Genomic DNA, 15,153 nt, shown 5'->3' with positions numbered 1-15,153 from the left:
CACTATCTTGTAGCAGCTATGATACGAACCCGCCTCTGTGTAGAAAAGCGCACACGTCAACAAACACAAGGAAGGTTCGACATCGAGAACCTGCAATCACAACCGACAGCCCAACGATTTTCTACTCGACTTGCACTCCTGCTCTCTGAGAACACCCATCAACTTCACGGTATAAGGGAACTGTGGGATGGCATATCAAACTCCTTACGTACAGCTGCAACCGAAACCATTGGCTTTCGGAAAAGTCGAAAAAAACAGCTGGTATGATGAGGATTGTCGTCTCGCAGTGGAGAGAAAACAGACTGCCTACCTCGCAATGTTGCGATCGACCGCAACACGAGCGGGATGGGAAGGATACCAAGACCTGAAGAGGGAAGAGAGACGCATCTGCAGACAAAAAAAGAAAGAGGCCGAAATGCGTGAGTATGAAGAGCTTGACAAGCTGGCCGACAGGGGTAATGCTCGAAAATTTTACGAAAAGATCCGGCGACTAACTGAGGGTTTCAAGACCGGAGCACACTGCTGTAGGACCCCCAGAGGTGATCTAGTTGTTGATGACCAGAGTATACTGTGTTTGTGGAGGGAACACTTCTCCAGCCTGCTGAATGGCAGTGAAAGTACAACGCCAGGAGATGGCGAACCCGATTCCCCAATCGACGACGATGGAACAGATGTTCCATTGCCCGACCGTGAAGAAATTCGAATAGCAATTACCCGCTTGAAGAACAATAAGGCGGCGGGGGCCAATGGATTACCGGCCGAGCAATTCAAATACGGCAGCGAAGAGCTGATAAGGTGCTTGCATCAGTTTCTTTGCAGAATATGGTCGGAAGAAAGCATGCCTGACGATTGGAATCTCAGTGTACTCTGCCCAATACACAAAAAGGGAGACCCCACAATTTGCGCCAATTACCGTGCGATAAGCCTCCTAAATATCGCCTATAAGGTTTTATCGAGCGTACTGTGTGAAAGACTTAAGCCCACCGTCAACAAACTGATTGGAACTTATCAGTGTGGCTTCAGACCTGGAAAGTCCACCATGGACCAGATATTCACCATGCGCCAAATCACCACCTTTTTGTCGATGTCAAAGCTGCTTTCGACAGCACGAAAAGGAGCTGCCTTTATGCCGCGATGTCTGAATTTGGTATCCCCGCAAAACTAATACGGCTATGTAAGCTGACGTTGAGCAACACCAAAAGCTCCGTCAGGATCGGGAAGGACCTCTCCGAGCCGTTTGATACCAAACGAGGTTTCAGACAAGGTGACTCGCTATCGTGTGACTTCTTTAACCTGATGCTGAAAAAAATTGTTTGAGCCGCAGAGCTATACATAGAAGGTTCAATTTTTTATAAGATTGTACAGCTACTGGCGTACGCCGATGATATCGATATCATTGGAAACAACACCCGCGTCGTAAGTTCTGCTTTTTTCCCGCCTGGATAAGGAGTCGAAGCGAAGGGGTCTAGTGGTTCTCCTGTATCAAACAAACAGTCGGCGCATTCGCGTCTTGGCTCCCACGTCACTGTATAACTTTGAAGTTGTAGATAATTTCGTATACCTGTATGTGTTGTTCGACGACATAGGCATAGTCCAGCGAATAAAAAGACAGCGGCTACGCTGGCTAGGTCATGTTGTTCGAATAGACGAAAGTGCCGCAGCTCTGAAAGTTTTCGATGCAGTACCCGCTGGTGGAAGCCGAGGAAGAGGGAGACCTCCACTCCGATGGAAGGACCAGGTGGAGAAGGAGCTGTCTTCGCTTGGTATTACCAATTGGCGCCAAACTACCAAAAGGAGAGATGCGTGGCGCGCTGTTGTGGACTCGGCTATAACCGCGTAAGCGGTGTCTACGCCAGTCAAGAAGAAGAAGAAGGTGGGCTTATAAATCGGTTAACATGTGAGATATCTTGTCCAAATTAAGTGAACGTATAGTGTTGTTTATAATGTAGCTTGGTAGCAAAAATAGTTGAAACCGGTTGCTCAGCTGGCCATCAAGAGGCATAGATATACGATTTTTCTTCTACAAATGAAGCCGATATTTTATCATTAGTAAATCTAAAGTGTGTGATCAGTGTTATTGTGACCCTAAATATATTTTTTTCTCAATTATTCTACGCTCTCATTTCCAACAAATTGACATTATAGTAAGTGTATGCTACTTGACGGGTTTATTTTCCCGCTATTTTTTTATTCATTGGTATTAATATGCCTTGTATCCAGTGTTTAGTTCCAAAGTCAGTTTTATCGCAACCTTTTCCGATAAGGTCCTATGTTTGGTTCATTTAAACCGATTTTTGTCTCGAAAATATCCGCAATCTACAGAATTATCTTCCTCTAACCAAGAGCTAATCTAATTGGCGAAGTTATCTTTCTCTTCTCTATCACTAATAACTTTATTGTCACATAATCAATTTGTAATGGGTTCATCATCGCTGTCAATACGAAACTCAATTGTTAAAAGTTGTTTAATCTTCGAGAAATATGTACATATATATATATTCAAGAGGATGTCTTGACGAGTTGACTTACGGCTGCTCTTTCGTGGTGTAAAATATGAACCTCCCTAATGGTATTCAATTAACCATGACTTAAGCTCTACTATATTAAGAAGCCACAACAATTGTGTACTATATTTTGTGAATTGTTAATAGTGCTATATTTGCAAGGTGGCAGCTGTATCAAATGAAAGAAACCGCATTTGATAAAACAATGCATACCAGCACATTACATACTGAGCCTCAATGTAATTGTGATAGTTAAATAGCTCCCACAATCACGTGACCGCATTGTACAGATTATATTTGCGTCCATATACCTTTATATACTGCACATTCATGTATTAGTATGCATATGTATGTGCTCCAGTGTGAAGCGGAACTAGTCTAGTCGCCGACTATAATTTTTTCGAATGATACGCGCCTTAGGCCCCCGTTGTTTTCTTGATTTAGTATTAACTGAAACTCTATTCCATATAATCTGATTCTGTTTTTAGATGTAAGATCGAAAACAAATGTATTGTAATTTTTTATATATGCAAACATATTTAACATTTAAACAATTAAACATATCAAAGTTAAATATTTAAACAGTATTTTGTGAAATTTTTATTTAAAAAATCCGACGAAAACGGAAACTCAGCCGTTGGCAACTCATCACCTTGACATCCAAAAAAAAGCGCTTGCCGCGGACAAAATAACCCATTTTTAGTTCAGCGAAATTCAAAAAAAATCAAAAATACATACATAAATCTAGTTGAACGAAGGAAAAAAGAAAATATTAAAAATTGTATTTTTGACTGAATTTTAACGAAAAAATTTTTGATCAAATTTTCATCAAATATTGGTTAAAAAATAATAATAGTTGTAATATAATACAAATTAAAGAAAATCCTTCATTCATTAACTAACCAATGTCATTTCATAAATGTGTGCAAAATTTGAGAAATCGTGCCCAACGACTTGAAAAATTTAGTTTTGAAATAAACGCGTTTAAAGAATTACATTCAAACGGACGTGACCTGACGGGCGGAACTTCTAAAGAGTCTCGGAGAAGTCGTGGAGTGTTTCTATTTAGGCAGTATTGTAACTAAAAATCCAAATTCCAAAAAACGCGGTACATGCGGCATTTTGAATAAAGTCTGGAGATCGACACATATATAAATACAATAGTAGCTAAAAATATTCGATTCAAGAGTGAAATCTGTTGTGTTATATAACTTGCGAATGTTTTACAAACGCTGCAATACCTTCTGATTCGATGTCTTCGAAAGATTATGCGGATATATTCGCCCAACGTTATCGTAACCAAACAGCGGTCCATATCGAAATTCAACGTCGTAAATGGTGTCAAAGAACATTTTGCGGATACCTCATGACGACATTAGTGGAACAGTGCTAAATTGGAAGCCGAAGACGCGGGCGACCAGCCAATACCTGGAGACGGGAAGTCGAAGCAGCAGCACAGAGGAGTGGTTATTCGGATAGAGAAATTAAATGCCTAACATTAAATAATATTAATTATAATTTGTTTATTGAAGCCTTATGTGCCATCTAAGAACTATGAGGAATATATATATGAGAGAAACACCGCACTCCTCTGAAGTATGTACTAAGTAACCGCGCGCTGGAGTTCAACCATTTTTTTATGCTACTAAAACTAAAATAAGTAATGCGAATACTCATGTTTCAGCAATACTATTTCTAACCAATTTGTTTGTTTATTTTACAAATATTTTATAACAGCACTAAAAGCGTTGCATATTCAAGTGTTTACCGCATAATCTATGTAATAAGTTCGTGGCGATTGGTTCCCACTGTTCACTATCAGCATTAGTAAATCAGATCATTATTTCTAATACATACAGCCCATACATATGGATGTATGTATGTTGTCTGGTTATTATAGAAATTTAAGAATTCTAGACTATAATTTATAGTATGCTTGAGCTGATCTTAGAGTTAGTCACATTTAAAACTAAACCTGTCATCGCGCGTAACGTACCAATCTCGAATCTGGACAATTCGCAAAATCATACACAAAAGTATAGACATAACTAAGCAGGCTAAGTACATACAGACATTAATGCAGATTTCAAAACAACAGTAGTGCCTGCGTAATTGATATATTTATTATTGTAGTTTATTTCAAATATGGTATTGAACTCGTTTTTTCGAATACTTGATTAGAAGCGCCATAAAAACTTGACTTGTGTTTTTACTTGCGTGTCTTTGTGAATTATAAATCTAATAAATTCCAAACCCCAGCAATTCAGTCGCCAGATTCAAAAGGAAATGTCGCAGAGGAAACCAAAAGTCTTGCCATTAAACGGAGGCAGTTATACATTGACGCCTTTACAGCTAAGCGACGAGCAGAAATGTCGCCAGGTAAGTAATGAACATTGAGACGAAAAAAGGATACACAATTATAATTTCTTCGAAATATATTAACAAATAATTTGTTTGGTTTATGACATATTGGCATATATAAATCCAATGTAATACATACGCGTTATAGTTTACCATTTTTAAACACGTGTTAAGTGAGGAATACATAAAAGTATAGAAACATCTGTAAAAGTAGTGCTTATTTATTACATTTAAAATATTTTAATAATTGCTGAATGATAATTACAGTACATACTAGATTACATTTCAGTTGATTATATACATATTAATTATTTTCTCAACAGCTGCTTTTAGTAACCGGTATCTCGTGTTTAATGCGTATAAGTTCCTTGTAGTTACTTTATAAAGGGTGATCCATTTCGAGGGTCTCTACTTTTATTTTAAGAAAAAAGCACAAAAAACACAAATTCTCCTGAATCTCTTCAGGATGATATTCGTCCCAAATGCTTGTTTATATAACCACTAGCAGACCACTCCGGCTTCGCACGGGCTTAAACAAACATTTCAAAAGTCATAAGTTTTTATACACTTATACACACTCTCCCATACACATGTATGTATTTTGATGTTTCTTGCGTGGGTTCATTTAAAAAAAATAAAATGAGGAAAATTCGAAAATGAAATTATATTTTATTTGCAATGAGCCAAAACTTGATTACGTAGTCTAGTCTTCTGAGTTTGTTGTCTTTCTCTCCGATTATGAAGCCGCTGTACACGCTCCGTACTCGACTCAAGCGCGTACTTGGCAGGCTTTGAAATTTTGTTCAGCAAGCAGCTGCGAGCCCTCGTCACTCGACTCTCTGTCACAGTAGTTTTCGAGTTTATTCAATACAAACATACATACAAATCATTCCTCTTTATAATAGTAGTATAGATTGAGCCAGAGATCTTCTTGGATCTTTTCAAGATCCCATATTGCGAAGCGATGTCACTTGGGAAGTTTGAGCGGCTTCAGTTCTTGCACAAGCTGTATTTTATATGCTTTCAATTTAAGTAAAATGCCAAGTCGTACTATGTGCACACTCTCAGCTACGGCTGCTATATTTTTTTCACTGCGTGCTGGGCGTGGTCTATTCTGTTATATATATTCCAATAATTAATGCTGGGTCTCAAGATGGGTGCTAGTGTTGCGTATAGCACGGTCAGTAGGCCGATTATGTTGACCATAAGTTGAGCGAAACGCGCGAAACACATTATTTACACACGAATTTTCGTAATAAAGTTGAACTATTGGAAAAGTACCTCTACTTGGATCACCCGATATATGGCGTTAGAAAAATTCGATAAAGTTATTAAAAATGCTTATCAGATAGTTTTGTGATTGCTCGACTCATTATGGTTTGAGCACGCGGCAAAGAGAAAATACACCATACCTTACAGTTTTCCTTCGATAAAGTTGAAACTGCCAGCCAGTGGCTGAGAATGTGTATAGTGTTTATGGCACACACAAATTTGGTTTCGTTCCATGGATACAAAAATAAGATCGTTGTATCGTGTATCCATTTGCGAATCCCTGTTGAATCTATTAATTTTAGTAGCAGTTTGTTATGGCTGATAAATAGATCACTATCGTGATTACTCACGCTAATATCAAGCGAAATCGGTTGTACTCGAATCGCAGGTTGCATAGCAATTTGGTAACTAATTTTTGTTTTAAATGTACTGAATTTGTAGTTGACGTGTTGTTAGAAGTCTGTTTCCGTTGTCGTTGTAGCGCTTATCTAAACCCAATTTTCAATGGTAAGTACGTTTACCGTTTTGGTCCATTGGTCCATGACTTTGTGAAATGGTGCATTTTAAGTGCAACATTTTATCCAATAATAATGAACAGGGTTTTTTCATTTTCGCTATAATAAAATTTCAATTTAGTCAAAAATCCAACGTATCAATTTTGCCTTGACCAATTTCCTTAATTGGTACTTGATTCGAACGTAATCGAATCTCAATATTATGTAGAACTTGTTTGGGTTAGGTTTATAAATAAGGCTTAGGTTTCATAAATAATATATTAGAACAATGTATTTGAATACTTGGTATACGTCTGGCGTAGTACTATATCTAATCTGTAAAATCAGCTCAAGAACATAGGTTAGGTTAGGTTAAGTGGCTGTCTAACGACGCACCTGGGCCTTTGGGAGGCCCATTGTGATACCACTGGGACTGAGATCCCTCATACTATCGAGTCCTCATTGAACCACCCTGTGGCCCTGATAAAGTGAAGAAGCTCACCCAACTTGACATGAGCAACTTCGCCCACATCCTCGAGAAAACCGCGTTCAATAGTTGTGATTCTTTTCCTATACAGAGCCTTGCATCCACAGAGAAGGTGTGTGTAATCATTGAAAGGTAGCCCCAGTCTGCTGGCGTGTCTCCCAATCAGACAGTGCCTCGTTAACACCCCTACAAGGGTTCTTGTTTCATTCCTCTTAAATTTCAATAAGCGACAAGTACGGCTGTTATTCCACTCTTGCCACGTTTGTCTGCTTACGGAGCAAGTCGTTACTTGTTTCCATTGTGACTCAGCCGTATCTACTGCATGTTTATCGATTAAGTATTTGCAGGTCTTTATCGGCCTCCAACTGCAGTGTGGTGCCCAATCTGGCTAGCTCATCTGCCAGACAGTTCTCAGGGATGTCGCTATGTCCTGGGACCCATTGCAGGTATATCGTGAAATATGACGTCATTGTCAATAATAAATCCAAGCATTCTTTCGCTATCTTAGAAGATATTCTATGAGACTTTAATGATTTTAAAGCCGCTTGACTATCCGAGAATATGAATATTTGCCTGGTGGCTAACACTCTTTTTGACAGAACGAGAAGTTTTTCTTTAATTGCAGTGATTTCTGCTTGGAACACACTGCAATGATCCGGTAGCCGGAAGGCGATTCTGGTATCTAGCTTTTCTGAGAATACCCCACCTCCAACTCGTTTGTCTAGTTTTGACCCGCCCGTGTAGATACTTATCACTGAATCTTTATCCACTTTTCCCATATCCCACTGCTCTCTAGAGGGGAATGATATATGTAGTTCAGATTTTAGATTCATTTCTATGGGATTGCGATAATCCGTCCTATTTGGTAGAAATGGGAACTTGCCGAGTATACTAGAATGTCCCCTATTGCAGTTTTGCAGTAGTGAGGATTCTCTCAGTCTAAGTGCCGATTTCGCAGCCTGCTGCTTACAAAATATGTCTATAGGCAGTAGGTACAGAATAACATCTAATGCCTGGCTCGGCGTTGTTCTGAGAGCTCCACTGATACATATACATGCCTCTCTTTGTAGACTTCCCATGCTCTTTACTGCGTACTTCTTGTTGATTATTGGCCACCAGACCAATATACCATATGTCATAATCGGCCTTACCACAGCTGTGTAGAGCCAATGCGGTACGCGGGGTGTTAGTCCCCATTTTGGTCCGACCATCCTTTTACAGGTGTATAAGGCCAAAGCCGCCTTTTTTACCCTGGCTTCTAAGTTTTGTTTCATGATAGCTTCCTGTCTAAAATTAGTCCCAGATAGCTTGCTTTCTCACTTATTGTTAGTGATGTGTCATTTATTGAAGGTGGTGTGAACTCTGGAATCTTATGTTTCCTAGTAAACAGCACTGTCTCAGTTTTACTTGCGTTTAGGCTTAATCCACAGGATTTGGTCCATCGATTTAACTCATTTAACCTTGTTTGCATAAGGTCCGCGAGGATACTTGGGAATTTTCCTCTCATTGAAACCACCACATCATCAACGTAGGCCACAACATGTACTCCCCCTTTCTCTAGATGTAACAACATACTATTCATTGTTAAGATCCATAGAAGGGGGGATAGCTTCGTGAGTGATTCCGACACATGCAGATCTTTAAGCGCGCTGATAATGGCCTTAGACTGCATGTTGTTAAAAGCTCTTTCTATATCCAAGAAAGTTATGAGAGCGTATTCCTTTACTTCCAGAGCCCTTTCAATCTCTGTTACCACAGAGTTTAAAGCTGTTTCCGTGGATTTTGCTTTGGAGAACGCATGTTGCGAAACTGCTAAACTTTCTGGAGGAAGTCTGCTTCTTATGTTAATTTCTATTAGTCTGTCCAACGTTTTCAGAAGAAATGAGGAAAGACTGATTGGTCTAAAGTCCTTTGGACTGCTGTGAGAGCTTTTGCCCGCTTTAGGTATGTATATTACCTTCACTTTTCATGCCATAGTGAAGGAATAAAGTTCAATCGGAGAGTCCCTTCGAGAATGGTTACTAACCAACCCGTTACGTAGCTTAGCGATTTTTTGTAGTTGAGCCAGGAATATGCCGTCAGGACCCGGTGATTTAAAAGGCTTGAAACTATTACCTGCCCATCTTATCTTGTCTTCTGATATTAAGTCGGCAATATTTGGATCTGGCTCAATTTCAGTATCTAATGTATACTCTGCGGTGAAACTCTCTGAGCTGCCCGGGAAGTGAGTATCCATCAGCAATTTTAGGGTTTCCTCACTGGATTCCGTCCAGCTCTGATCCGGCTTCTGAAAGAAGGAACATAAAAAATACTAATAATAAAGTCAAAGTTTATATGACGTTTTACGCAAAACGCGTTTTTATTTTCAAAAAGGCTTGCCGTGACTACGATTCCCTTCTATTAGCTCAATTGAAAGCATAAAATCAAACAAATTTTGTTAGTATGGGAACATGCTCATTCATTGAAATGAGAAACAAATTATTTTACTTTTTCATCTAATGAAATGTATTGAATATGAAATGAAAAATTTTGATATGAAAATTTAATTGAAAAAATGAAATCGTTCATGGACACGTCAAATAAATTACGAACAATTTCAAAAAAAAAAAAACTAAAATCGGTTAAAAACTCTTTCGGCAGTCCAAGTCACCGCAACGACTTTTTCGGGAAAACATGATTTCGAGATAAATGCGTTTAAAGTACAATTTTAACCAGTGTAGCGAAGCGAGAAGAAAAACGCTATAACTTCGCTTCTTTAGCAGTCTTTAGTCTTTAGCAGTGGCATTTAAGCGGGGATTACTGTATTGTCATTTTTAATTTGACGTCTGTACTTAAAAAAAATTTACCTGCGACGGATGCGGGAACTGTAGAGCCTTTTGTAGGATGCAAATAATTTTTATGACTATCAAGCCCGTTCGAATTGAAATTTTATTTGAACTCGCAAAGGCGGGACATTCCATAGATAGACATCCTGCGATTCGGACAGAAGAATCTGGCGACTGTGCAAGTGCTAGTAACTGACCAGCGTTTGCCGAACTCAGCCGAGGCAAAATTATGCAGTAGTAACTGTGCTCCGATATGTTGTCTTGCTGCTAATAGTGAGACTGCCGTTCCTCAACCTGCAAGCTCATCAGCCATATAATTTCATGTGATTCCGCTGTGGTCAGGTATTTAGACCAGTCTAATCGAAAAGTATCGCCATTATACTATCAGACAGGATCGCCAACTCTCTAAAGGTTGCTGTAGTAATAAGCAATATCAAGTCGGATGTACTACAAATCAACTTGGTCTCCGCAGAGCGCCGACCGAAATTTTATGGACTATATTTAGGATTTCATCAAATGTCAGAGGACAATTAATAATGACCCAAAATGCTATTCACTAGATTTTTTATACTCTTCACATGTTACGCAAAAAATATAAGTTTTGTTCAGCTGATGGTGGTTTGTAACAACTAAAACTAAACGAGTTAGATATCGAGGTATATTAAAGTATAACTCAGGAGAACGAGACGAGGTATATTAAAAAATTTGGTAGACGTGTGCCTTAGCATCATGAGGGGTGATATAACAGATGAGCGAAAATCGCATCCCACAAAATCCCGTAAAAAAATAAAGTAAAAATGCCCGAGAGGGAAGGAAGACATCAGTGCCAGAGGTACTTTTTTCTGAAATGATTAATACATTTTCGAGACATCTTACTGAAATGCATAGGCCATATTTTCCTGATAATGATGTATAAAATTGGAACAATACCAATATACCTTATATAAGAATTTTCTCACTTCCGGTAGACCTTAATGTATAATCATGGCTAACTACAGTTTGGTGGCCGAAGTAAGTTAAATCGGCCCAATATACCATATCAATATTCGTTATGGTATTGGACTAATACCGAATATATTGGTCAAGTTATCCTGCGTGAAAAATATGTACGGTTCTAAAGAGAACTTAACATTCTTATTTAAATAATTTAGATTTAAATAATGTTTATCGAAAGAGCTTAATATTTTAACTGAATTTCCAGGTACGTGAACTACTACAAGGTTTGGTGTTGAGTGACGCCACGATAGAACGTATAAAAAGTGTGTTTAGAAATGAAATGGAACTAGCATTAAATGAGAAACCATCATCACTACAAATGGAAAATACTTACATACCAGAATTACTTGATGGAACAGGTTAGTATATATACATATATATGTGGAGATAGTGGAATAAACGACTTTTTCAATTAGTTAGAAAGGGGTTTTCAATGAGAGGATTTTTTTTAAATAAAACAAACACGGTTTTGGATATCAAAAAAATTCTTTATTCCTATGAAAGTACATTCGATGCCATTATTCGATTTTTTTTTTGCATAGCCACCACGGGCACGCTTGGAGAAGTCCAGACGCTAACCCCAACAAAATTTCGTGAGATAACACTTTCACCAAACTTGGTTTTCAATAAATCGATTGTGATATTCGCTGTGTGGCTTGAGACGCCTTACTGTTGGAGCCACATATTGTCCAAGTCGATATCATCCAGTTCGGTCCAAGAGTATTCGGTTATCACTGAGCGGTCAGACAGAACGATTATGACGACCATAAATTGACGTAGCGCTCTTAAAGTTGCGGTAGTAATTTTTAATAATTTCGACTCGTTGTTAGATCATATATCTTTTCATGATGAAATGGCAAACCTGACTGAAGAGGAATGTCAAAAGAACGCGAAAAATATGGCGCCGTTTGCTGTCGCTATCTTTTGTAGCGTCCCTTTTGAAAACCCCTTTATATTAAGAGTTACAACTAGTTAGGAGCCCTAACTAATTAAGTTTTTCAAACATTTTTCCTGGGAAAACTTCTAAGATTTTGTACACATATTTTGGTAACTTTGAAGAGTATTGCATAATTTTTTATTTGTAAAAATAACAGTTTTGAAGCTACTCCAGCAGATCTCCAGGAACCCCTCCCAAAAAAAGCGTTTTGCGATGACCACTATATCTCTGAAGTGGATCAACTGCAATGAAAGAATCATACGGATATCATTAAACTAATGTATAGTATTGTAATTAATAGACTCGTTCAAAGTCTAGTTGCAGTATATAATAACGGTATGTGGGCGCTGACCTACTCTCATTTAAATCTGAACGAATTCTTTTCACCAAATTGTCCTCAAAACTGCTCGATAAATGGTGCGAAGAGGTTTGATCAAACAGAAGGATATTAAATTTTGATTAAACTAGAGGCATAGTTATTAAAATTTTCAATTGATCCATTGAAAAACATACCGAAACATCTAACTGTAGTTTACTGACTTCTTTTTACTACTTTTTCGCAATTTTCATTCTTCGTTGCTCCTCAAATGTGTCTCAGCCAAATGATATAATTTACTTTTAATGCTTGTGTAGAAAATGGTTCATACCTTGCTATGGACTTGGGTGGCACAAATTTACGCGTGTTGCTTGTAGAATTATGCCAAGGAAAAGTCTGTAACGAGTTGGTTAAGCATTACCCACTGCCGAATGATTTGCGTATAGGTTGTGGCACACGTCTCTTCGACTATTTAGCGCAATGTGTTAAAGACTTCATTAGTGATAACGAACTGCGTACTGATTTCATATATCCTTTGGGATTCACCTTCTCATTTCCAATGCATCAACATTCGCTTAACTCGGCGGTGCTGGTAACGTGGACTAAGTCCTTCAATTGTCCATCCATTGTGGGGGAGGACGTGGTGGAAAAGCTGCGTGAATCATTGGCAAGCTGCGGTTGCCATAATGTCGAAGTGATTGCCATATTGAATGATACAACCGGCACGCTGATGCACGGCGCATTACTAAATCATCAAACTCGCATCGGCATTGTGGTCGGCACCGGCACCAACGGCTGTTACATGGAATATGCCGATCGTGTCAAGCATTGGGAAGAGAAACGACACGAGGGTGAAAATTATGTGGTTATCGACGTTGAGTGGGGTGCGTTTGGCGACAATGGTGTTTTGGATTTCATACGTACGGATTACGATCGTGCTGTTGACGAAGGATCGCTCTTGAGAAATTCTTTCACGTTTGTAGCTGACAATTGATATTGAGAATAATGTATATATGTATGTGTGTTTGCGCAATTTCAGTTTTGAAAAATATATTGGCGGTAAATATTTGGGCGAGCTTTGTCGTGTTATACTAAAGGGCCTCTATGATGCTGGGCTTTTCATGGTGCACTTGCCACAAGAGAATTTTCCAAAACCTTGGACTTTCAACACAAATATCATATCATTAATTGAGGAGTAAGTGAAAATACGCAAAAAATTTTGCTAAATTATTGATTTAACTAATTGCGCAACAACACAGAGATACAATCCACAATTGTTTTGAACGCACGCATAACGTTTTGAAGGAACACTTTGTAAGTAGTGCTGACTACACAACGGATGATTGTTACGTGATACGGTATGTTTGTGGTGTGATTTCATTGCGTGCAGCACAATTACTGTCCATAAATACATCGATGCTGCTAAACCGCATGAACGATGAGCGGGATATCACAATAGCAATTGATGGTTCCGTATACAAACTTCATCCACGAATACGACATTGGCTCGACGACTATACCAAACTCTGGACGCCCGATAAAAATGTGAGTCTAAGAGCAACTACAAACTACGAATATGTGTATCAAATTATGAGCTCCAATATATGTAGGTTTTTTTTATACTCTCGTAATATATACTGAACAGTTGTTTTTAACACATAAAGCTAAACGTGTTAGGAATATTGTTATATGTAAAGAGTGACCCATTTCAAGGTTCTTTTTTCCTACTTTTTTTTAAGAAAAAACACAGAAAATTCAAATAGGTGGAATGTTTAGTATCATGTGAAATAACATTCTTAGGCATTTATTTTTTAAAGATTAACTCTTACAAATGTTGTCCGCGGCAACGTCTCAGTTGGTCCATTTTTCGCTGAGTATTTTGTAAGCTTTCAATTTAAGATGTCGACGTAAAATGCGTCAATTCGTTCCATACGTCAGTCTTAATTGCTCCGAACGGCGCCGAATCGACTCTTCACGGTCTTCGTATACACTCTCAGCTACGGCGCTATATATTTTCTTCACAGCGTGCTGGACGTGGTCTGCTAATTTAAGAATGGAGCTTTGGTTGATGTTATGCCGTATTTTATAATCTAAAGTTTCCTTAACATCTCAAGATATTTCTTTTCCTTTAAGCATTGTAAACTGCGAGAGTATAAAATGTTTGGTTACACCCGAACTTAGTTACCCCAACCTTACTTGTTAATTTTTGTAAAATTGGAACAATAATTCCCCCAGCTCCAATGCACGTTATACAAGAATTTTCACACTTCCGGTTGACTTTAATTACCCCAACCTTACTTGTTAATTTTTGTACTTTGTTTAATATTTTAGATCAATTATATGTTAGCTGAGGACGGAAGTGGAAAAGGTGCGGCTCTTGTAGCAGCGATTGCAGATAAATTGCGCAAGCGGTATTAGCTTCGTTCGCATTGGACACATACTGGATTTGTATAAATGTATATATTTAGTTAATATTGTTATACTTAACTGCAAAATGAAATTGCTGATTGAAAGAAATTCAATGTAAAATTGTTGTAAATGTTTAAAATCTTAAATATTTAACGAATTGAATTGAACTTATAGTTTTTTAAATCAAATGAAAAAAGGTTGACCAGTTATGATTACGCACTGGGTTAATCTCGTCCATTCTCTCTATATCACTGTAATTATTAAATTCAAAGTAAGTAATATTATATAACATACAGAGATAGTTAAAATTATTTACACATCGAACGTTTTTTACAAATTTCACAGAAAAAGCTTTTGCTTGTTGTTGTTGTGTTTGCAGGGTAACAATATGCTATGATGTTGTAAACCTTGATCTAAGAGAATGACGTCAGTTTGGCAAGAATAGCCAGAAATATGGCGGAGATTGTAAGCAAATGAACTGATGACTCGCAGTAGTCAAAATTATTTGCACACAACTTGAACTCTTGACAACTTGATAATTTTTTTAATTTT

General features: G+C 38.0%; 1 protein-coding gene across 1 annotated transcript; it reads left to right on the top strand.

The window, feature by feature from the left end:
• Window positions 1–2,975: 2,975 nt before the first annotated feature.
• On the top strand, window positions 2,976–14,768 carry LOC105220000 (hexokinase-2). The gene is made up of 7 exons (XM_011196369.3): window positions 2,976–2,994; window positions 4,686–4,883; window positions 11,145–11,298; window positions 12,510–13,167; window positions 13,232–13,387; window positions 13,452–13,737; window positions 14,524–14,768. Exons 2-7 carry the CDS (start codon window positions 4,791–4,793, stop codon window positions 14,608–14,610), a joined length of 1,434 nt encoding a protein of 477 aa, XP_011194671.1. The 5' UTR covers window positions 2,976–2,994; window positions 4,686–4,790; the 3' UTR covers window positions 14,611–14,768.
• The last annotated feature ends 385 nt before the right edge of the window (window positions 14,769–15,153 follow it).

The sequence above is a fragment of the Zeugodacus cucurbitae genome, chromosome X (assembly GCF_028554725.1).
Source record: "Zeugodacus cucurbitae isolate PBARC_wt_2022May chromosome X, idZeuCucr1.2, whole genome shotgun sequence".
NCBI classification, from domain to species: domain Eukaryota; kingdom Metazoa; phylum Arthropoda; class Insecta; order Diptera; family Tephritidae; genus Zeugodacus; species Zeugodacus cucurbitae.
Note: the sequence above shows the minus strand (reverse complement) of the source record. Positions and strands in the feature narration are given on the sequence as shown.

Excerpts from the sequence above, each read along its gene's own strand:
- LOC105220000 (XM_011196369.3), top strand. The coding sequence starts at position 4,791 with ATGTCGCAGAGGAAACCAAAAGTCTTGCCATTAAACGGAGGCAGTTAT. Across the intron at positions 4,884-11,144 it reads ACGAGCAGAAATGTCGCCAG|GTACGTGAACTACTACAAGG; the intron begins GTAAGTAATGAA and ends CTGAATTTCCAG. Across the intron at positions 13,388-13,451 it reads ATCATATCATTAATTGAGGA|AGATACAATCCACAATTGTT; the intron begins GTAAGTGAAAAT and ends GCAACAACACAG.